The following is a 24,354-nucleotide window of genomic DNA, read 5'->3' as shown; positions in this document are numbered from 1 at the left end:
TACATCAAAACCCAGCCATACCACTCCTGAGCACATCCCCAAAAGATACCTGCTCAACTGTGTTCATGGCAGCTTTATTCATAAGAGCCAGAAACTGGAAGCAACCTAGGTGTCTCTCAACTGAAGAATGGATTTAAAAAAAATGTGGTACATCTATACAATGGAATGTTATTCCATGATGATGAAAAACAAAGACATCAGGAAATCTGCAGGCAAATGGATGCAATTTGAGAATGTCATTTGAGTGAGGTAGCCCAGTCCTAAAAGGACATGCACGGTATATACGCACTAATAAGTGGACATTAGCCATAAGATGCAGGTACCATGCTACACTCCACAGACCCAGAAGCTAAATAAGAAGGAAGGCATAATCGAGGATGCTTAAATCTCACTTAGAAAGGGAAAAAATAGTAGTACTAGGCAGATGGATGGAGGGAACTGGATGGGAGAGGGGATGGAAAGGGAAATGGGCGGGGGTTCAGGATCAGGTGTGGGGGTTCAGGATCAGATGTGGGGGTTCAGGATCAGGTGTGGGGGTTCAGGATCAGGTGTGGGGAGGGACAAGAGTGATGGCCAGGTAGCCATGAGAATGAGTGGAAATCTGCAACTGTCAGGGGTGGGAAGGTGGGAGGCATTTCAAGGATCCACCAGAGACCTGGGAAAAAAGAGGTGCCCAAGAATCAATGGGGGTGACCTTAGTTGTGACTCATAGCATTGGGGATATGGAACCTGAAGGGGCCACCTCCTGAGACCAGGCAGGAACCCCAGGGGAGCTATAAGATCACCAGCCCACCCACAGGACTTTCAACCCAAAACTTACCCTGTCTACAAGAAGTTCAGGGACAGGGGATGGAACAGAGACTGAGGGCAATCACCAACCCAACTAGAGACCTATCCCATGGGCAAGCACCAATTCCTGATACTGTTATGCTTGCAGACAGCAGTCTAGCATGGCTGTCCTCTAAGAGGTTCCACCCAGCAGCTGACTCAGATGGATGCCGAGATCCACAGCCAAACAGTGGATGGAGCTTGGGGACTCTATGGAAGAGTTAGGGGAGGCTGAGGGGAGAGGAACTCCACAGGAAGACCAACAGTCAACTAACCTGGACCCTGGGGGCTTTCAGAGACTGATCCAACAACCAAAGAGCATACACGGCTGCACCTAGTACCACGTGAGCTGGCACATTCATGGTGCCAGCCCTTGGGAAGTAGAGCCTGGCCTGGGCTATAAGATGACAATCCAACGCATAAATAATAAATAAATTAAAAAAAAATCTGGGGCTGGAGAGATGGTTCAGCGGTTAAGAGCACTGACTGCTTTTCCAGAGGTCCCGAGTTCAATTCCCAGCAACCACATGGTGGCTCACGACCATCTGTAATGGGATCTGATGGCCTCTTCTGGTGTGTCTGAAGTGTATTCATAAAAAAAAAATTTAGTTCTGGGTGAAGGCTTTAAAGGTTCTTGTTGGGCAAGCCTGATGATGTCATCCATTTAGATCCTTGGGAACAAAGGTAGAAGAAGCATTTCCTCAAAGTTGTCTTCTGATCTCCCTATGAGCACTGTGGCATGGGCTTGTTTGTACTTTAAACACACACACACACACACTCACACACTCACACACACATCCCCCACACACCACACACACACACTCCACACACACCCCACACACACCATACAGACACACACCACACACACACCACACATACATACACACACCCCACATAAACACCCACACCCCACACACCCCTCACACCCCACACAACACACACACCCCACCCCCTCACACACCCCACACCACACACACTCACATACCACACACACACCCCCCACACACAAACACACACCACACACATACACACACCCCACACAAACACCCACACCCCACACATCCCTCACACCCCACACACACCCCCCCACACACCCCACACCACACACACACACCCCCCACACATCACACACAGATACACACACACCACACCACACACACCACACAAACACACACACACCCCACACACACACCACACACACACACAAACACACAAACACACACACAAACACACAAACACCCCCCCACACCACACACACACACACACACACAAACACACAAACACACAGTGCCTAAGCATCGACTGCCCTTAACCCTTCATCATCATTTGCCATATTTAATCCATGGCCATCACCTCCTCTCCCTCTTCTCTTCTGGTTTTCTTTTTCTTAATGAAAATGGTCCTTTGTCACCTGTCCAGTGTTTGCACACAGCAGATGCAGTTTGTTAACAGAATAACAACTCAACAAAACATACAGTCACCCAGAAATCATAAAACTTCGGTGGTTTTCTTTCCCGAGTACGGTTCCTTCCACTGTCCTCAGGTAAGGTATATCAGCCACACAGGGTGACAGTCTTTCATATTTTCATGCAAGGTGACATAGAACTAAAAACAAACAAACAGGGCTGGGGAGATGGCTCAGCGGTTAAGAGCACTGGCTGCTCTTCCAGAGGTCCTGAGTCTAATTCCCAGAAATCACATGGTGGCTCACAACTATCTGTAATGGGATCTGATGTGTTCATACATAAAATAAATCTGTAAAAATAAATAAATAAACAACCATGAGATGAAACATTGGACTGGCTGGGTTTAGGTTCACAACTATGGTAGGAACCGGCCAAACGAAGCCTAGAGAGCACAAAGCACTGTGTGATTCTTTATAATTATTTGTGTGTGCACATGTTCGTCCTTGTGTGGAGGTCAGGAGCCAATCCTTACCTTCCAGGGATCCAGGGATGGAACTCAAGACAGCAGCTTTGCATGACAAGTGCCTTTACCTATTGAGCCATCTCAGTGAAAGGCTCATGTTTTGAACGTGTTACCCAGCACATGACAAGATCTTTTGCATGGGAAAGTGGGGTGGTGGCACCGCAGAACCTTTAGGAAGTGGGGCCTAACAGGAGAAGTAGCCACTGAGACTGAGCCTTTTAAGGTTGCCATTTGGCCTGTAGTTCTAAAACCCTGTTTGCTGGCCTGTAATCACAGGAGGAGCCTCTGCCTCACATGGACTGAGGTGCTCCGAAAAAAAAAAGTCCTCCCTTAACTTGGTACTTTCTCGTGTTTTGTAACAGAGACACAAAAGCAATACACAAGCTTTTTCCCAGCCTATATATAATAGTAGACGTATATTTTATGCTGTTGTAGAAGTTTAGTTTTCACATGTTATATTAAAATCATCTCCCTCTCTGTCTCCCCCCCCCCCCCGTGTGTGTGTGTGTGTGTGTGTTTCTTGCATTTTTTTTACGTGTGACCACAGGCAGCCAAGGCTAACCTTGAACATCTGGTCTTCAGCTTCTACCTCAGGATCACAGGTGTGTGCCACCAAGTTTGGCTTTATTCTATTGATTTCTATACATTAACGTTCTAGCTTACCATTTTATTAAACCATCTTATTAATTCTTGTAGTGTCTTTTAAAATTCTGCAGGACACCCCCATCTCCAATATATGTTGAAAATATAGTTAGTGTCCCATCTATGTCCCTACCAACAAACAAATGTGACCAGTTTCTAGTAGCTGTGACTGGTACCAGCTCTCTCCTCCCAGCTGCCTTTTAGTCCCAGGCCTAGGGAGGCAGAGGTAGGTGGATCTCTATGAGTTTGAGGCCAGAATGGTTCACAGAGTGAGTTCCAGGACACTCAGGGTTACACAGTGAAATCCTGACTCAAAAAGCCCCCCCCAAATTTTTAAAAAAATTTATTTTTATTATTTTTTATTTATTTAATTTACATCCCACTCACTGCCTCCCTCCCGGTCACCCCCTCCCACAATCTTTCCCCATCCCCATCTCCCCTTCTTTGAGTGGGTGGCCCCCAACCCCCACCCCAGGTTCAAGTTTTTATGAGGCTATTCGCTTCCTCTTCCACTGAGGCCAGACAAGGCAGCCCAGCTAGAACAACATATCCCACAGACAGGCAACGGCTTTAGGGACAGCCCCTGCTCCAGTTGTTCAAGGGCCACACTTTGCTGTGTGCTACACATGTTCGGGGGAGTGGGAAGGAGGTAGGGAGAGGAAGGGGCTAGCTCAAGCCTGTGTATGCTCTTTGGCCTAAGGATTTATTTTTAATCATTTATAAACATGTTTGTGTGTATGTGAACATGGGTGCAGTTACCCTTGGAGGCCAGAAGAAGGTGCTCAATCCCATGGAGCCGGAGATGCAGGTGCTTGTGAGCCACCGGATGCGGGTGCTGGGAATTGAGTTTGCTTCCTCTGCAGGGGCAGTTGAGTGCTTTTACCTTTAACCATTGAGCCATTTTTTCTTAAACCAGTATCATTATGTTTCTGTCAGTGCCTCGGCTTGTGCATCTGAGTGCACTGCCTTGTGGAGACCCAGAAGGGATCAGACCCTGTGGAGTTTGAGTTACAGATGGTTGTGGTGCTGCTTTATGGAGGTAGGTCCGGAAACCAGAGTCTGGTTCCCATACGCGCAGTATACTCTCCCAACTGCGAAAGCTTGCCTCGAGCGACTTTATACAGGGTCTTCTCCCCTGCCCCCTGTGAATCAGCTTCGTAAAGGAACACCAAAGAGTCTCTAGCCCTTTCCGTCGTGGGGAATACTCATCCAGGGTGATTGCCTGCTGGAAGCCTCGAAGCGCGGCTACACTTCCGCAATTCCTGCAGGGCGGTGGGGTCTGAAGACAGAATTAAGTCTGGGGGCCACCTGCTCTGGGGTACTCAGTCAGCACAGCAGCAAGAGAATTCCTGCCTATACACCCCCCGCCCCAGATTTATAAGTAATTTGTATGCTGAATGCTGACTCCTAGGCAAAACCAATTTGCAGAACTCAATCTCTTATATATCGTCACCACAATGATCTAATGTGTGGGGGAAGCACGGCCAGTGGAGGAAGCGGGCCGTGCCACCAGACAGAAGAACTGGTCAGGCTGAGCAGGCTCCAATCCCTGCAGAATCTCAGAATTGAGACTAGCACTGATGGAGCCAGCTCCCTGCCAAACTGCCTGACCTGGAACACTTAACCATGACACCTCACTGAGGACCGTGGCAACCCGTCTGGGTGTTAGTAAATTCAATTCTAAACACACAGAAAAATATGTATCCGTTTTGATCATTTTCCTTATGTCAGATTTGATGATTTTTTTTGCCTGAATGTGTTTCGTACTTTACCTCACTACACCCTTCTGATGCACATCGGGCAGGGTGGCTGTGGCATTTACTGTAAGTAGAAATAGTTTATTAGAAAAAAGACATTTTTATAGTGCATTGAGATGGCTCAGTGGCTAAAGGGCTTGCCACCATCCTGAAGACCTGGGCTGGACCAGAAAAGGATTCCTACAGGTTGTCTTTTGATCTATACCCCCCCCCCCCCACAGGTTTCCCCCTGAATTAAAAAGTAAATGTAAATGAATAAATCAAATAAACTTTCATAAAATAAACTTGGTTAATGAACAAATATAATGTATAAAGCAAAAATATTACACGAAGATAAAAATAAGAAGACAAAAATGTATGTTTCTATTTCCAAAGATTATAATCACCGCTTCAGGGTACAATCCTTTCTCATAGTCCATAAATACACACATACTATTTCTTGACTTGCCATTTTCTTAATGACCTCCAAGTTTTGAATGGCAATGGTTTCATCTTATCAAATATTCCATGTTTTCATTTCTCCTTCAACTGTCCTGAAAGGCATTGTATAGCTTGTCTGTTCAGAATAGCATCTAGGTCAGGTTGAAATGTCCCTTAGATTTTTTATTTTTTCATGAGCCATGTATTCCCAGGGTGATACATTGTTGAAGCTTATTTACCAGTTATCCTCCAGAATGCTACAGAATTTGTTACTTTACCCTTTGTATTTCTTATAAATCGTGTATTTGGCACTGGTTGAGATGGTTCAGCTATTCAGAACATCTGTTGCTTTTCCAGAGGACACAGGTTCAATTCCCAGCAGCCACACACAGTTCATCATTTCTGAAACTCCAGTTCCAGGGGATCTAATGCCCCTCTTCTGACTTCAGACAGCACCAGGAACAAACAAGATACACAGACATACATGTAGGCAGAACACCCACATATATATAAATAATAAAAAAATTGCATGTTTGATGCAAAGGCTTGATAGATTTAAGTGAGTTTTGCCTGGAATACTTCTTTTTATTTCTTTTAGAAAAATTATTTATTATATATGAGTACACCATAGCTGCCTTCAGACACACAAGAGGGCATCAGATCTCACCACAGATGGTTGTGAGCCACCATGTGGTTGCTGGGATTCAAACTCAGGTCGTCTGGAAAAGTAGTCAGTGCTACTAACCACTGAGCCATCTCTCCAGCCTGCCTGGAATGTTTCATAAATGATACTGTTCATCTACAACTGCTTCATCAAGAGTGGTGAGGTTGGTCAGCAGGTAAAGGTGCTTGCTGCCAATCATGACCACCTGAGTTCCATCCCCAAGACCCACATGACAGAAGGAACTGACTCCAGAAGTTGTCCTCTGACCTTTATATACTCCCCAATAAATAAAACATAAGAAAGGAAATAAGCATTAAAATTATCAGACTTGTCCTCTGGGTGGCCTTCAAAAACATTTTATGTATGTGCATGTGAGAGCTGGTTCCGGAGGAGGCCACAAGAGGGCGATGGTTCTCCTTGAGTTACAGGTGTTGAGTGTGTGCCTGAAGAGGGTGCTGGGAACTCTTCCCTTTTCCGTTCTGGATATGGGACACGTGCTTTTGGTCTTGGGGAGGCTGGGGGGGGGTCTTTCTACTTAAGTCCTCAACACTTGTGCCCTCCTTTAATGTCAAAGTATCTTCTCAAGCTGCGAGTTATTCTTTGAAGTTCATCTTCTGAGAGAATGTTTCTTAAATTATCTTGCTTATGTTAAACTCTTCTGAAAGATCTCTTCTTACTTACCTTACTACCATCTGTGTCCTTACCTGGCTGACTGAGCGAAGGCAGGGACTTTGCCTACTTTGGACTGAGGAGCTGCACACCCAGAGGACCTTCAACGGTACATCACAATGCCCCTAGGGCCCCTGGGTGTGGCCTCACAGGAGAAAGCATAACAAAGGAGTATTTCACCATCAGGCAGAATATATTGATCTATAAAATTAGCTTTATGCAATAAAAAGGAAATCCAATTAATTAAAAATAATTTAAAAGAAAAAGCAGATTTAAAGAGAAATTAAAAATATTTTTGAGCCGGGTGGTAGTGGCGCATGCCTTTAATCCTAGCATTGGGGAGGCAGAGGCAGGAGGATCTCTGAGAGTTCGAGGCCCGCCTGGTCCTCAACTGAGTTTCATGGCGGCCAGGACTTCTCAGAGAAACCCTGTCTCCAACAAAACAACCAAAAAGAATCTTTTTGAAAGTTTAATCGCCGCAGTAGGTTACTGCCTGATCGCACCGCGCAGGCGCCGCACAGGCGAGACCAGGTGAGCGACGCTTTGGAGGCGCTGTCATGTGACCAAACGGCGCACCCCTCCGACTGCGCCTGCGCGGGGGCTCCCGGAAGTGGCCGGCTCGAAGCGCTGGCGGCCCAGTCCGTCGGCCCGTCGGTCCGCTCGTCCGCTGCCGGTGCCGAGTGCGCCTAGGCCGTCGTCGCTGTCCCTCCGTCTGTCCGGCCCGACGCGGCGGCCGGGCGCTCACCATGGCGTCGTTCATCTGGGTGCAGCTGAAGAAGACCTCGGAGGTGGACCTGGCCAAGCCGCTGGTGAAGTTCATCCAGCAGACGTACCCGAGCGGCGGAGAGGAGCAGGCCCAGTACTGCCGCGCGGCCGAGGAGCTCAGCAAGCTGCGGCGCTCGGCTCTCGGCCGCCCGCTGGACAAGCACGAGGGGGCGTTGGAGACGCTGCTGAGGTGGGCCCGGGCTGCTGGGCTGCCTCCCAGCCCCCCTTCCTATCCTCCCTCCCCTCCCGGCGTCCCTCCTTCCCAGCTTTGCTTCCTCCTTTCACAGCCTCGCTCCCTTTCCCCCTTTCCCCGGAGCCTGGCCTCTCCACTCTGACTCAGGCCCGCGGCGTAGGTGTGGTCAGCATTCTTTCCTGGTGAGAGGACTTGTAATCCTGCCCTCCCTTCCGGTTGGCTTCTGTCACCTAGGCGCCTTACTGGAGAGGAAGTCTGTCGTGTAATGGTCTGTCTGGTTACAGCCGTCTGACCGGTTTTCACTTTTTGGGTGTTATAACCGGTCTCCTTTTTACTATCCCTGTTTGTGACTTTCTTGGGCCACATCTAGATTTCTTAATAATAGTTACGTAAGGGAAGGGAGAGAATTGGGATACTGAACTAAATGTCGGTGACTTATTACATTGTTCACATGAAATAAGTCATCCCATGTTCAAAATAATCAAGAGACAGATTGACAGTTGTAAAAGTTAGGAGCTACGGTCCTTTGAAAGAAAACTCGAATGACATAATAGACCACTGAGAGTGGCTACTTAAAATCTTTTGACAGGAGGGTATGCACATGTGGAATACATTGGTCCTTTTTGCAGTTGGTGAGAACCTAGATACTTAATGATGACAACATTTCCGTGGTACCCGATGATCCAATTTCTGGTAGTATGATTTTGTTTCATGATGTTTCAATATCATCAAGAGATGCTGGTGGATTCGGGTGCAAGGTTCGGAAATTCGGGAACAAAGATGTCCACAGACATCCCTTAGTTTGTCATCATCTTGCCCCTACGGTGTTTCCTTCAGAGGTGAGCTTTGCGTGTTGTGGGATGGCCTCTAGCAGCCCTTCCCATAGTTACAATGGCTCCCAGCACCGAGTAAACTTGACCTCTTGACGGACTGTGGAGCCGGATTTCAAACTGTTCTCCCATGAGAGCTGTGGAGTGGGTTTGCTTTAAGGTGTCTGAGTTTTGTAAAATAGCAGGGAACGTCTAAAATGCTCAGGTGTAGTCAACATAGTGCTTGTCCTATGGGTAGTGCGTGTGGCCTGTGTATCCAGTTGTCTGAAGCTCTTGGTTCACATTGTATCATTTGTTTCTCTAAGGCAGTTCTCAATCTGTAAGTCAGGGTCCCTTTGGGTCGAATATCAGATATCCTGCATGTCGGATACGTACATTACCATTTGTGACAGCAGAATTACAGTTATGAAGTAACAACAAAATTTTATGGTTGAGCGTCTCCACACCATGAGGACCTGTATTAAAGGTGAAGCATTAGGAAGGTTGAGAACCACTGTTGTAAGGGAAATGTTGCCTTCACCTTAAGAGTCTTTAGACAACACCTAAAACATTGAATTCCTCCTGTTGTGTGCTTTGCAACGTTTGAGTTCTGCCTGCTGTGATATCTAAGTCTGCTTAATTTAAAAAAGATACAAATATACTAATTTCTAAGAATGTTCCCCCCACTCTTTCTGTCTCTGTGTATGCATACCTTGACTTGCAGGTCTTGACATGCATATGGAGACCAGAAGACAATCCGTAGTAGTTGGCTCTGTGGTCACGGTTGGTGGCAAGCATCTTCTTGACCTTAGCCTTCTGGTCAGCACTGAAGAGATGTTTATTTTTAAACTAAAATCCTTAGGGATTATTGCTCTTTACTGCACCATTTCCTATGTTGGTTGTGTTTTGGGGACATCTTTCAGTCATATTGAGAAAGAATACTTACTGACTTTCTTTTAAGTTGTGTTAAGCTTGCATTGGTCTCTATATTGTTAGGTATGTATCTTAGGCTTAGAGTTTAGATATAGCCAACTCTGTGAATATAAAGAGAGGGGTGTCAGTAAACTCTTAACATTTTGGTAGACTGCCTTCCTAGAGGCAGAGGTATCTGAGACAGAGGCAGAAGTAGAGGGTAGCAAGTTACTGTGTCTGCTGGCTCTTCGGAACTACGTAGCTCTTATATTGTCTCTCCAGGAGCAGCATTTTGCCTATGGTATAATTAGCTTTGTGGTCTCCCTCTTATAAAGCCTTAGCTGATCTTGTTGGAGTTTGCTCCATGCTCGTCAGACATTTTTGATTTCCACTGGCTGCTCTTCCCTGTCACCTCCCTTAACATCTTTTAAGGCAGCCATCTCGTACTTTGTGATCATGTAAATGTGGAATTTACATGGCCTTTTCTCCCCAAGCAACTCAGGTTTTGCTAGTTGACCTCAAGTTGTGGAGGAAGAGGCTTGGTACAAAGGTTTCAGTGTATTCTATGCAGTCATTCTTTTATACCTTTGAAGATAGTAGCTTTGTGTCCTATTTTCTTCTTTGCTTTCTTTCTAGCAGGGGGCAGGAATAGGACTAATGGATGGCCTGTTTTTGTATGGCCTGCAGACAACACTTGGTTAGCTGAGTCTTGGTGGCTTAATGTGCTCACGCAGCCCTTTGCTTCAGTGCTTTCCTGTTGGCTTGTGTGCACACCACAGCTATCTAGACTGACTGTGCTGCCACCCATACATTGGCTACTCAGCTCAGCCATGCTCCCCAGTGGACTCCTAGTCTGGAAGTTCACGGTGAATTATTTTGTCCTCCCAGAGGAGAGGAGAGTGCACTGGAATTTGGGTGTTTATTGCTGTGACAGACTAATGAGAAAACAATGGGGAGAAGTTTGTTACTGCTCATGATTTCAGAGCTTTCTGATTTGTGCCTGTGATTGCTCTGTGCATGGAGTGAGGCAGCCTGAGTGTGATGGCAGAGGCTACTCACCCCTGGCAGCTAGGAAGTTTTGGGGGAATGGGGACAGCCAGAGAGGAGATGCACCCTTCAAAGGCACGCATCCAGGTAAAGGAAACTTCCTAGTAGCCCATAGAACTCACCAGTGGATTAACTCGTGGATAAGCATTTCCTAATTCAGGGACCTCTCTAGAGCACCACTGGCAGGAGGCTAAGCCTTTAGTAAGTCAGTCTTGGGGTGACACTGAATAGCCAAACTACAGCGGGTGCTTGGCTGTGTTGGCCCCATCTTTCTGTCTCCTTTCCTGAAAACTGGCACTTTTCAGAGAAAGTGTCTAGTTGACAGGAGTTGAATAGCTGTTGTGTATTTAGGCTTGGAGTAGAGGTGGAGGTAGGGGTAGGGGTGGAGGCAGGGGCAGAGATGGAGGCAAGGACAGAAGTTTCTTTCTTGTTTTGTAAGTACTTACACAGTTTTTGCTTTTCCCTTTACCAGGAGTCTAGAATATTCCTTTTTTGAAAAAGTTTGCCAGTTCTTGGTCTGTATTCAGCTTGGCCTTACTGTGGCAGGTACATTTTTAGGCTCTGTTGCTCCAGGCATTGCTGTAGCCTCTTTAGGATATAGTGAATGGAGTGAAGATCCTGAGCCTGAGAGAATGTAATTTATTGACTTGGATGTATGATGAACATCCTGATGTTGAGCCTGAGAGTTGATTGGTGGCCAGGTAATACACAGCATCATTACAACGTTTGAAAGTAATTTTGAGTGTAATAGGTGTTACTTTTTCATTGCCATGATAAAGCACCATGCCAGAGGCAACTTGGAAGGATTTATTTGAACCTAGAGTAGTGGGTCTCAACCTGTGGGTTGTAACTTCTTTGGCAAACCACTATCTCCAAAAGTATTTACATTGTGATTCATGACAGCAGCAGAATTACAGTTTGAAGTAACAACAAACCAATTTTTTGGTTGGGGGTCAGCACCGAATGAGGAGCTGTATTAAAGGTCTCAGCATTAGGAGGTTGAGAACCACTTCTCTAGAGGGATGAGTTTGTCACCATTATGGGGGCTCATCAGACAAGGCAGCTGAAGCAGCAAGCTGAGGGCTCACATCTTGAACCACAAGCAGGGAGAGAGAACATAAGAAATGGTGAGAAGTTTTGAAATCTCAAAGCCCACCTGTGACATACTTCCTCCAGCAAAGTTACACCACTGAAACCTCCCAGTCAACACCGTCAATTGGGTACCAAGTGTTCAAATGCCTGAGACCATAGAGAGGACATCTCATTCACTACCACAACAGTAATCCACCAGAAGGTTTTAATATTTAATTTTTCCTCTAGGGATAAGGGCACTTTCTTAGGTAATTCAGCCATGTCTTTCATAACCAGGAAGCTTGATGACTTCATTTAATTTAATTCAAGTTTTGCTGATACTCCATTGGTTCGGTTTACTGGTCCAGGGTGTGGCTTCCACCAGTGCAGTTTCAATTACAAATGCCTTTTTAATGTCCCTCAGTCCGAGTAATTCTCCTGTTATCATTTGAGCCTTGGCTTTTTCTTTTATGGTTACTAGGAATCAAATGCAGGGGCTTAGCTGCTCTAGGCTAGTGAACTATATGGTTCACCTATGACTTCAGTGTTTTTGAAGAACTCAGGCTAGTTACTTTGCAGAATGTCCTTTGATAAAGTGTTTCCTTTCCTTTTTTAAATAAAAAGACAAGGTGTCTCTGTGTAGTTCTGGCTGTTCTAGAACTTAACTGTATAGACCAGGTTGGCTTTGAACTCACAGAAATCCTGAGTGTTTTGACTAAAGGTGTGTGCCACCATATCTGGCCTCGCTGCTCTTGCTTGGTAAGGTTTTGTATCAGATTTTCATGTGGCTTGGGTGTTTGTGCCTAGGTGGACCAGTGCTGCTTTCAGGGCATATTAGGAGTGTGGTGCCACATGATAACTTGAATTTTTATGATTTGGTTAAGATACTGTTTGCCAGGTTCCTTGTCTTTATAGTTAATGAGTATGTTGTATTTAATAAAATTCGTAAAGATACTACATCAAACTTTTATTATTATTGCTTTGTTCTGTTGAAGCTGGCTGCAGACTCTGTTCTGTCTCTGCCTCCCCAGTACTGAGGTCACAGCTGCAGAGCACTGCTGCTAGCTCATACAGTGCCAGTGATCACATCCTGGGCTTTGTATGTACAAAGCTTTGATTATTGTTAGCATCCATTGATGGATATTACCACAACCAGATATATACTGTGGGAGAAGACTTATCACCTGCTTATTTACTTCACAATACTGTTCTTTCTTCAGTAGATTGTGATTTGATAGTGTGACTTTATTTAGTGTGTGTGTTTGTCAGGATGTGGTTGCGTGGGTGCGTGGGTCTGTGTGCAATGTGGAGGACAGAATCAACTTTGGATTCCTTTCTTCTGGTGCATCAACTTGTTCATTTCCTTCAAGCTTTGTCTGTCTATATAATGCAGATGGATGTTTTGTCTGAGTATATATGTCTGTGCATCACATTCATGCCTTGTGCCTATGGAGACCAGAAGATGGTATTAGATGCCCTGAAACTGGAGTAGAAGATGTCTGTGAGCCACCTTATGGGTGCTGAATCAAACCCAAGTTCATTGGAATATCATAGTACTTTTAACTGTTGAGCCATTTCTCCTGACCTCCACTCTATTTTGAGACAGGGTCTCTCATTAACCATAGAGTAGTCTAGGCTAGACAGAGCTTCAGGGTGCCTATGCTGAGGTTGTTAAGTAGGGGATCAAACTTTCTTCCTATTTGACAGCAAACACTTTACTGAGCCATCTCCTCAACTCTTGTGTGACTGTTCTCTGTGTGACTATTAGGAGTTCCTTAAAACTAGTTCCTTGTACTTTAGTTTGCTTTTTGTTTTTCACATCCCCATTACTTTCTGGCTTGATTCTTTTGTTTTCCCAGTTCCATTGATTTCTCTCTCTCAGCGCAGGAGATTGTCTGCACACTAAGTGTGTTTCTTGTTCTGGTGAGGGATCATTGCTTGAAGGCCCTCTTAGTGTATGTAATGTATAATACACATTTGTAGTTGTTCTTATTTATCTCTACAGTGTTAAAAAATGGGTTCACAGTGATACTTCCAGTCCAGTTCAGAATTACAGTTTGTTCCAGCCCTGCCCCTTCTAGTATCTGGGATTATTTCCTCTGATAGTGAGATAATTGGCTCCCATTAGTTTCTCTGTGTGTTTAAGTGATGGCTCAGTTTGCAGCCAAACCTATTGCCATGCATGTTGCTCTCTGCCTCTCCTGCTTGTCTTCTTGAAACCTTCCCCAGAAGTATTCATTGCAAAGTTAGTCATGATGAAGGTGGTGGGGTGTGGACAGGAAGGAGTAAGTGAAGGGAGGAGGCCAGCCAACAAGCTTAGCTTTGACCCTCCATCCTCCAGTTACTGGTTAAAGGCTCACCCTGGGTGCGGTGGCTTGGGCAAGGGTTGATTTGCTGCATTATGTGAGATATGAATTGCTGTGTAGACCATATACTGCAAAGAACAAGAAGTGAAGACTTTGGGTTGGCGGACCTGAAAATATGTATTTGTGAGCGTTTTGGGAGCTGTGCATGTCAGTAATGGATATGCATAAACTGAAAGTTGATAGATCAGTTGTTAATCATTTGGTTAGATATGTGAACTTAGACGTAGTGAACCTTTTTAAAATATTGAGACAGACTCTTACTATGTCACTGGGTATTCTGGAACTTGATGTATAGAAAAGGCTGGCCTCACAGAGATCTGCTTGCCTTTTCCTGCCCAGTCCTGGGATTAAAGGTGTGGGTTGTCACACAGGCCAAACATAGCTATCTTAATAAAGTATTTTAAGAAATACAAGTTTTCAAGTAGGTGTTTGTTGACTTGTATTGGATAATATGAAGTGAACATTTGTTCGTGGTGGTGAGTATCCTTTTTCATTTTTAGTATAGTTTTTTAATGTGCATAATTTAGTGTGTGGTTTAAGGATTGTGTTTAGTAACCTTAAAACAAATGGTTAAGTTGGATTTGTGGACCACTGTAATTGGGAACAAGTAGAGGCTTAGTAATATTCTCTTACTATGAAGAGACACTGTGACTAAGGCAGCTCTTACAGAAAAAAACATTTAACTATGATTTGCTTGTAGTTTTAGAGTTTAGTTTGTTATCATTGTGGTGGGAAGTATTGCAGCAGGCAGGCAGACATAGAGCTGGAGAGGTGGCTGAGAGTTCTACGTCCAGATCCACAAGCAGCAGAAAGACAAAGACTATGGCTGGCCTGTACTTTTGAAACGTCCACCCCAGTCACACAACAGGGCCACTCCTATTCTAACAAGGTTACACTTTCTAATCTCTGTCAAGTAGTGTCACTACTTAAAGACCAAATATTCAAATCTATGACCCTATGGGAGCTGTTCTCATTCACACTACCACAAATAGCTTTGGTTTATTCTCTTAATTTATTATGTTAATTTTTATGTGTATGGGTGTTTTGCCTGCACGTGTGTGCATTGTATGTATACCTAGTTTCCACAGAGATCTTCTGGAAGAGCAGCCAGTGTTCCTAACTGCTGAACCTTCTCACCAGCCCATATACCAGTTAGGTTTATATAAATTCATCTCATTTTACTCTGGTAATAATTAGTCTTTCTTTTTTTTTCCTAGATATTATGATCAGATTTGCTCCATTGAACCCAAGTTCCCATTTTCTGAAAATCAGGTAAGCTGTTGATTTTGCTATCAAGTTGTGGTTGCAGGTCATCCATTTCCTTCTACCTGTGGGTCTGTCTCATTGAATTCAATGATGTGTTTTTACTATGTTTAGGCTTCTGTGGCAGTTTTATATAAATTAGAAGTTTTGAGTCTTGCTGATATGAATATTCTGATGATTCTCCTGAATTTTTTTCATGCCTCAGTCAGTTTTGAAGCTTGTATAGAGTGTTAATCTGTATTTTATACTGATAGGATCTCTCTGTCCATAGATGAAAATAATCTTTTTTTTTTTTTTTTTTAAGGGTTGAGACAGGGTCTCTGACTGTCCTGGAATTTACTGTGTAAACCAGGGTGGCCTTGAACTCATGAGATCAATCTGCCTCTGTTAGGATTAAAGGCATGTGCCACCAAGTCTGGCAAAGCCCCCCCCCCCCCCCCCGTTTGTTTGGTTTTTGTTTTTTTTGGCACAGGGCTTCTTTGTGTATCCCTGACTCCTGGAACTAGCTCTGTAGCCCAGGTTGGGCTCGAACTTACAGAAATTCACCTGCTTCTGCCTCCTGAGTGCTGGGATCAAAGGTGTATGCACCACTGCCTGGCCTATTCTTGTACTAATAGTTTTGCAGATGAAGTTATCATTTGTTGAGACTCCCTTTAGGAAGTTCAGGGTGAAAGGTGTGTGCATGTGCTCATCTGATGGTGGGAAAGGGGTCTGGAGTAGATGAACTCAGTAGAGTCATAGGCAGAAGTTGCTGGAACTTTGGGGGATGGGGATGGGTGTGTAGTAGTTATATGTACTGGAAGATTTCTAATTCAGCTTAAAGATTTTAGTGTTTGATTTTGATAAATTATTTAAGTGAAGCTAAGGTCTTTCAAAGTTTTATATGGGTCAAACTTATTTTAGAATTAGGAAGAAAGTCAGGTGTGCTGATTGCATGCCTTTGACCCAGCACTTGGAAGGCAGAGCCAGGTGGATCTTCTCTGTGAATTCGAGATCAGCAGAAAAACTCTGTCTAGAAAACAAGAATTAGGTAGAACTGTAGGCCTTTCCACCTTTTTGTCTTTTTGGTTCTATTAATTGAACCAGTGGCTCCCAAACACTCTTACCACCAAATTATATTTCCAGCCTTCTTTCTGCCTTTTATTTTGAGGCAGGGCCTCACTAAATTGTTGAGGCTGACACCAACTTATGTCACCCAGGCAGACCTTGAACTTGTGATCTTCCTGCCTCAGCCTTCTGAGCAGCTGGGATTATAGGCCTGTGGTAACAGGTCCAGCTAGTGTTTTATTAGGTGAAATTTGTATACGTCCATAATCATGTGTAGCTTGACTCTTTTAAAAGTAAGTATATTGTATAATTACTACTCAGATCAAGAAATAAATTATTACCTATTCCATTTTCCCCCAAAGGCCATTTTCTGTTTTTTTAAAAAATATTTCATTAGTGTAAAATTTAATGTTGAAGTTTCATAACTAGTATTTTGAATGCTATTTCTAATTGTATATAAGTTCACTAAGTAGTATGGTCTTTGAGTCTGGTTATTTTTGATGTGCTATTTTTACTTAATTTCAAGTTTTTAAAAATTATAAAGCAAAATTAAAAACATATATTTTAGGCCAAATGTGGTCTCATACACCTTTCACCTATGCATGTAGGAGACAGAGACAGATTTCTGTGAGTTTAAGACTAGGGCTACATAGTAAAACCCTACCTCAAAAAAAAAAAAAAAAAAAAAAAAAAAAAGAAGAAGAAGAGGGAAGAATGTACTTAGTTATGTGTGGATCTGTGTGGATATAATGGTCTGCATGTGGAATTCAGAGGACAGCTCTGGGAGTTGTTTCTGTTCCATCTTTGCATGAGTTCCAGGGATTGAACTCATCTTTTAAGGATTGTGTGGCAAGTTCTTTATCTGCTGAGCCATCTCACCAGCCCATTTTTCCTACTTTGGTAGCAGAGCTCTTCAGTTTGGTCTACCAGGAAGCCTCACGGTGCCTTATTTCCTCTACTTCTTTGTTTATGAAGATCACACAGAATAACATTTTGAAATAATGTAATGTTAGTATTTTACATGGGGGAAAAAAGGTTCATAAGAAGGAAAGGGGTCACTGGCTAGAGGTGGAAGCTACACAGGTTGAACTCTGTCCTCCTTACTGGATTTTTCTTCAGTATTTAAAAAAGTCCAAAGAGCTAATAAATGTTTTTGTTTCCTCTCCTTCATCCTAGATCTGCTTGACATTTACATGGAAGGATGCTTTTGATAAAGGTTCCCTTTTTGGAGGATCTGTAAAATTGGGTATGTGATGTTTAATAAAAATTATAGACTTAACAAACATTTTTGCTGCTTTTAGATTTTTTAAAAGTTGGTCTCCTAATGACTCCTTGTGAATACTGCAGTTTAAAAAAAATCTCATTTTCTGTTTTGACTTCAACTTCTAACCCAATGTAATTTCAAAATATCTATAGAGCCCATGCCTTGCCAGGCACTGTCCTAGTTACAAATATGCATAAGGCAGTTGTGTCCAGTTTGGTTGTGAAGATAATTATCTCACTGAAATGTACTATGTTTACATATGTGTAGAATGCAGCATATGATAATGTTTTGATCCATGAGAAACTACGAGTATGATGGTGGTCACATTTTGTTGTCTGGTGATATTGTACCTGTCTCACTTTGTGTAACTACATACCTAACAACAAAGTGCTTAAAGGCTCATTTTTCAGAACATGTAGAAGTCATTGAGGTGTGGCTGTATAATCTCATGGAAACCTGGATGAGCAAGAAATTAATTTTACTTGTAGAAAGCAAGCAGCAAGTTAGGTCTTGAAGGATGGAGTTTGTACAAACATGGTAACCAAGTTCAGAAGGTGAAGGCCAGTTTAGATTAGCCAGCCTTAATTTCCTCATCTGAAAAATAGAAGTAGTACATAGTTTATAGAGTTAGTGTGTAAGTTAAAAGAGTGAAACATTTAAAATCTTTAAATGTTTCATTTAAAAAATGTTTCAGTGTTCATTAAATATTAGCTATAATGAATGAATGATAAATAATAAATAATAATGTTACCATGTATAAACTATATTTGTATATACGCATATGATATGGGTTATATGTGTGTATATTTTATATAATAAACATATAAGATACAGTATATACTAATATCCTGTAATATATATGTATATATAAAATATATGTAGATGTACTTAAGTAAATATATGTGTATACCTTTATAGGTAAGGAAGTAGGGCCATTATATAATATATTACTGTATGTTCTATATATAAAATGTGAACAATGTAACAATTATTATGGTTTGAAACTGTAAGTTGAATTGGATTTTGAAGGGTGATGGTATTGGAACATAGGTTGTAATGAGGTACAAATATACTCTTGATTTTGCACTTTCCCACACTTATATTAATATCCATTTGTTATTACTTACATTAGGTACTGTGGACAGGGCTTCATATGTATTATGTTACCGAATTCTCAGTAACACAATAAGGAAAGACACTTTCATTGCTCGTTGAGTATATTAACTTGGAAAAGTTAAGTGACTTGTGAAGGGTGTGTGACTAGGACTTAAAGGAGCTGAGAGGAATGCAGAGAGCCTGCCTCTAAGACCAGAGAAACAGACCATTGGGAGATCTGAGAGATGGCGAATTAGACTAGGTAGTGTGGATGGATGGTCACAGAAGGATTGCTCTTGGAAGAACTTTTTCAAAGTGAAATTGACTGGCTTTGCTGCCTGTTAGAGAGAGGAGGAGGAAAAAGAGTTGACTCTGAGATTTAGCTGGTTGGATATTTAGTTTATGATATGTCGAATGTGGCTTTTCTGTTAACCACCTCTGTGTAAGCATCTCTCTGACATCTGGAAATAGTACATTTGAAGTTCAAAAGAGAGAGAGAGTTCTAGATTTGGTAACAGTTAATCAGTGGTAAAATTCATCCCCTCTGACAAATCATAGAAAAAAGCATATAAACCAGAACAAGAGTGAAGTTGAAAAAAGCATTTGGGTCACAGAGGACCCAGGAAATACAGTCACTGTGGAAGGGTGATGCTGTCCAGTGCTTCTGATACCTGGTTGCATGTTACAACAGTTGGGGAACATGTTAAAGATGAATATTCAGTATAGTGTGCCTAGTGGCACAGAAGGAGTTGGTGGGGTGGGGTACTGGTGTAACCTATCAGCTGACTGGTGGTTGTGCAGGCTGAGTAGGGTTGACTAAGTGGGGTTGAAACAGGTTGGTAGTGGAACATCTGGAAGATAGTAATTTGTAGTAGCAAACATTAGAACTCGAATGTTTTTCAGTAGTATCTTACTGTACTGAGCACTTGCTGCTCTTGTGTCCTTTTAGAAGAGTAAATTTCCATGCTGACATATATGTGGTAGTGTGTTAAACTGTGCCCATAGAACACTGAATTCAGTAACCTACATCATATACCTTAAGGGCCCTTTGCTGTGGGCACCTACGGATGGATACTTGTAAAGAACCTCTTTCAACTCCTCCCTGGAGCTGGCATCCAGGCAGCCTGAGCATGTGCAGTGGCAATCTTTGAAAAGTTGTGTGAGCATGCCCGTAGTTATTTGTAAAAATAGAAAAAGTTTATTTCTAAGAGATAAGGTTTAATGTTAATTTCTCCAGCCCTCTCAGATTCTTTATTAGTCAGATGTTGATGGTTCTGAGTTCGGGCACACCATCTACATTTTTTTTTTAAAAGAAAATGTTAGTATGGGGCTGGAGAGATGGCCCAGCAGTTAAGAGCTCCGGCTACTCTTCCAGAGTCCTGAGTTCAATTCCAGCAACCACATGGTGGCTCACAACAATCTATAATGAGTTCTAATGCCCTCTTCTAGATGCAGGTATACATACAGATAGAGTACTCATACATCAAATCAATCAACAAACAAAGTTAGTGTCAAGTTTAAATTTATTTTATCCAATAACCTAAAAAACATCCTGCTGAATTTTGTCATGGCTGCTACTCTGTAGCCCTAGAACTTGGGAAAGGAAGGCAGGATGATGGGAGTTAGCTTTGCCATGTAGAGTTCTCGGCCAGCCTGGGTACCTGAGAGTGTATCAGATGACAACAGCAATGACCCTGTACTGTTTCTTCATTTTCCACCCTAAGCTTTACTGCCTTAACGTTTCTTTAAGGATATTAACTCTGATTTTTGACGTCTGGAATTTTCTACACTTATTCTGGGCTCACTTTTTAGTTGTCTTTGTTTTTGAGATAGTGTCGTATATAGTCCATGCTGACCTGAGCTCCTTTTGTAGCCAAGGAGAACTCCAAAGCCCTGATCCTCCTGTCTCCATTTCTCAAAATGCTGACCGTACAGGTGTGTACATCCCTGTTTCCTTGATATTTATTCTTCTTTAGGACCCCCTCACACTATTTACTATTTGGTGTTACCTTGGTTTCATGCAGTTATTTAGTTTGGAGCAGTTAGTGTATCTGCTAAGTAACACTAGCAGAGTAAGGAGGGTTGGGAGCAAGTAGAGAACTGGTTGCCTTTAGAGACTACTTCAGGGTCCTACTGTGGAGAGTAGACAGCTGTCTTCCTGCTCTGGTTCTCTGGGATGGGCTCACAGTGTTCTGTGTAGGGAGCCTTCTAAGGCCTTCCAATCAGTGTCTGGTGAACTATATATAAGATGCTGAAATATACTGTGATTGAATTTTACAAGTAACTGAGAAGTATTGTAGATTAAAAGAATTATTTTTAATTTTGATAAAATACAGTCTACTGTCTTAATCATGGTAAGCATACAGTTCCAAATGTTATTAATTATGCTTACTGTTCTAGTTAGGATTATTATTGCTGTGTTAAAACACTATGACCAAAGCAACCTGGGGAGGAAAGAGTTTATTTGGTAACAGGTTTATTTGGTTATCCAGGTAACAAGCCGTCACTGAGGGAAGTCAGGATAGGAACCTGGAGGGAGGAGCTTATGCAGAGGCCATAAGAGTACTGCTTATTTGCTTGCTTCCCATGACTTGCTCAGGATCACCAGCCTAGGGGTGACTTTACCCACAATGGGCTAGGCTCTTCCCTATTAATCACTAAGAAAATGCCTTATAGGTTTGCCTACAGGGTGATCTTATGGAGACATTTTCTCAATTGAGGTTCCCTCCTCAGGTGACTCTAGCTTGTATCAAGTTGACAACAACTACTTAGCACACTTCCAATACTGTGTGGCCATTGGCCATCTGGTGTTAAAGTTCTCTCATTTTACAGAACTGAAATAGTACCCATTAAACAATAACTGCCTATCCCTCTCTTCTTGTTAGCTTCTGGTAGACCTGTTCATCCTCTTGTTTTCAAATCTTACTGTTGTAAGTACTGCATATAAGTAGACTTACATGTCTGTCTTTTTAAGAAATTGTAGGAAACAATGCATGGGATTGTCTTTTAGCCATTTTGAAGGACACTATTTTTTGTAGTACAAGGTATATTCACATTGTAACACAAATCTCCAAAACTTAATCTTGAAGTACTTTATTCATTAAACTACAAAACCTGCTGACCCCCATCTTTGGTACCCACTGTCTTTGTACTTTGTGTCTCTAAGACTTGGACTCCATTAAGTATTTTCTGTAAGTGGAATCTTCAATCTTTTTGTGGCTGCTCATTTCATGTAAGATTTGTCTTATGTTGGAGCATGTAGGTTCCTTCCTTGGTGGTTGGCTGATAATACTTCGCTGTATGTATATACATTATTCTGTTCACACATCCATTGGCTGATGGGCACTCAGGCCGCTCTTTGAGAGATGCTGCTGTGAGCACAGTGTAGACATTCCTCCATGAGACTTTGCTCAGTTCTTTTTAGCATGTCCCCAGGAAGGGGATTTCTGAGTCATATGTAGTCTATTTTTAATGTTTTGAGGACCCACACACTGTTGTCTGTAGCACCTGCAGCACTTCCAGCAAAGGCTGTGGCTCATTTCTGTTGCCATCAGCACTTGTTCTTTTCATCTTTAAATTAATGGCTATCTTGAGGGTTGTGGGTTGTGTAGAGTTTCCATCGCAGAGAGGGAAGTTGGGAAGACCATCCAGGAAGCATTGACATTGACTCAGAATTATGTGGATGAAGGGACTTGTTTAAAGTGTGTGAATATGTGCACACATGTATATGCTTGCACACAAATGTGCATTGTATATGGGGGGAGATAAAAATTTGAAAGGTCATAGAAAAATTTAAATGATTTATTTGAATTTAACTAAGAATATGTTTTACATTTTGAACTTGGCAATTGTAAAAATATGGGAACAAAGAGTAGGAGAAAATTATTTATCCTTTGAGTTTTTGATGATAGTCATAATGTGGGAATATAGGCATCTAGCTTGCAATAGGAGAAGGCAGGTCTTGGGAGAGCCTGTGGGATACAGGCCATAGTATTACTCATTTAAACATTGTTTTTTTTAGAAAAAAATAATGATACACTTTTCCTTCTCATTTTTTTCCAGCTCTTGCAAGCTTAGGCTATGAAAAGAGCTGTGTGCTGTTCAATTGTGCTGCCTTAGCCAGCCAGATTGCAGCTGAACAGAGCCTGGATAATGACGAAGGACTGAAAACCGCTGCCAAGCAGTACCAGGTATGCAGAAAAGCAGTTTCTACACAGGAATGCACACTGGACTCAAGGAGTGATTGGCATTTAGGTGATAGCTGCTGCCTTCTTCATGACTGATGCTCCGGAAAAATCATGCTCTTCAGTAAACTGATCCTTGTTGATAAACACTGTAGTACAAAAGCCGTTGTTCTGTGCCTGTGTCTGTCTTCCTTCCTGTATACACACACAGCACCTAGCACAGTGCCTGGTACATAATAGAGGCTCAATGAATGTTGATTGGACAACAAAGATGAATATGTGGAAAACCTCTTATAAGTAAATGACTTCATTCAAAAATGGTTAGATATTTGTGTGTTTTCTAAGGCTGAGGCACATCTAGACTTTAAGTGGTGTGACAAAATTAAGAACTTTTGGCAAGAAAATAAGTTGACTGTAGACTGTGGAGAAGTTATGTTTAAATGTGGTCAGTGTGGTCAGGCCTGGAATGTTTTCAAGACAGCTAACTATCTTAGGGACTACTCTTAGGCAAATATGACATGCTGTTTTGTGACAGTTTATTATGTAGTCAGTTTTTATTTTTTGTTTCAGATAAAAGAACAATAAGTGATTTTTCCTAAAGTTTCACTTAAAAAGTGTGTATATGTGTGTGCATGTGTGTATGTGTTTGTTTGAGCATGTGTGTGGAAGTCAGAGAACAACTTAGGGGAGTTGGTTTCTCCTTTTACCACGTGGGTCCTGTGGCTTGAACTCAGGTTGTCAGGCTTGGTGCAGGCACTTTTTTTTTTTTATTGTTTTATAAAAAGTAATTTTAGTAGTAACCCCAACAAAATTGGGAAGAAAAATATAAAGGGAAACATTGAATAGGAAGTTCTGAAGGCCAGACAGAATGTCAGCGCATCGCTGCCCTTAGAGTGCCATTGGGCATGTCTCCTCAGCCCAGTGTGCTTATTTGAAAGATGACTTTGGGGTAAAGAAAAGAGTATTTCCATTTGTGTAGAGCTGGAGGAATGTTTCAGTCTTTAAAGCATTTGCCTTCTAAGCTCAAGGACCTGAGTTTGATCCCTAAATTCACACAATAAATGCTGCACTTGGTGGTGTATACTTGTAATCCTGTTCCCTAGGGCTCTCAGGCTAGCCAAGCTAGCTTAATGGGTAAGCTCCAGACCAATGGGAGGCCCTGTCTCAAAGAAAGTAGGCGGTGGTCCTGAGGGTGACATCTGAGATTGTCTTTTTGCCTACACACACACACACACACACACCCCACAGAGAGAGAGAGAGAGAGAGAGAGAGAGAGAGAGAGAGAGAGAGAGATTTGAATAGTGTTTTATCTTTTCATCTGTGAAGCAGTGTGTCTAACGAGTTGTTTGATTACCTTTTACATTCACTTACTTTGCTCTCCCCAGTAGTCTCCTTTGAATCTTTGTTAAAATTTTGCAGAGACCCTGTC

At 42.6% G+C, this 24,354-nt stretch overlaps 1 protein-coding gene across 2 annotated transcripts in view; it reads left to right on the top strand.

Annotated features, from left to right (window-relative positions):
* Nucleotides 1-7,495: 7,495 nt before the first annotated feature.
* Nucleotides 7,496-24,354, top strand: part of PDCD6IP (programmed cell death 6 interacting protein) — a 52,827-nt gene continuing 35,968 nt past the window's right edge. For both annotated transcript variants that reach the window (XM_080934606.1, XM_080934605.1), the window contains exons 1-4: nt 7,496-7,864; nt 15,290-15,344; nt 17,559-17,628; nt 22,804-22,931. In XM_080934606.1, the coding sequence (XP_080790732.1) occupies nt 7,656-7,864; nt 15,290-15,344; nt 17,559-17,628; nt 22,804-22,931 (462 nt within the window). In that variant the 5' untranslated portion in view covers nt 7,496-7,655. The remainder of the gene's footprint in view (nt 7,865-15,289; nt 15,345-17,558; nt 17,629-22,803; nt 22,932-24,354) is intronic.

Source organism: Micromys minutus, assembly GCF_963924665.1.
Source record: "Micromys minutus genome assembly, chromosome: 21".
NCBI lineage: Eukaryota > Metazoa > Chordata > Mammalia > Rodentia > Muridae > Micromys > Micromys minutus.
The sequence above is the reverse complement of the archived record's forward strand: the minus strand, read 5'-3'. Positions and strand labels throughout refer to the sequence as shown.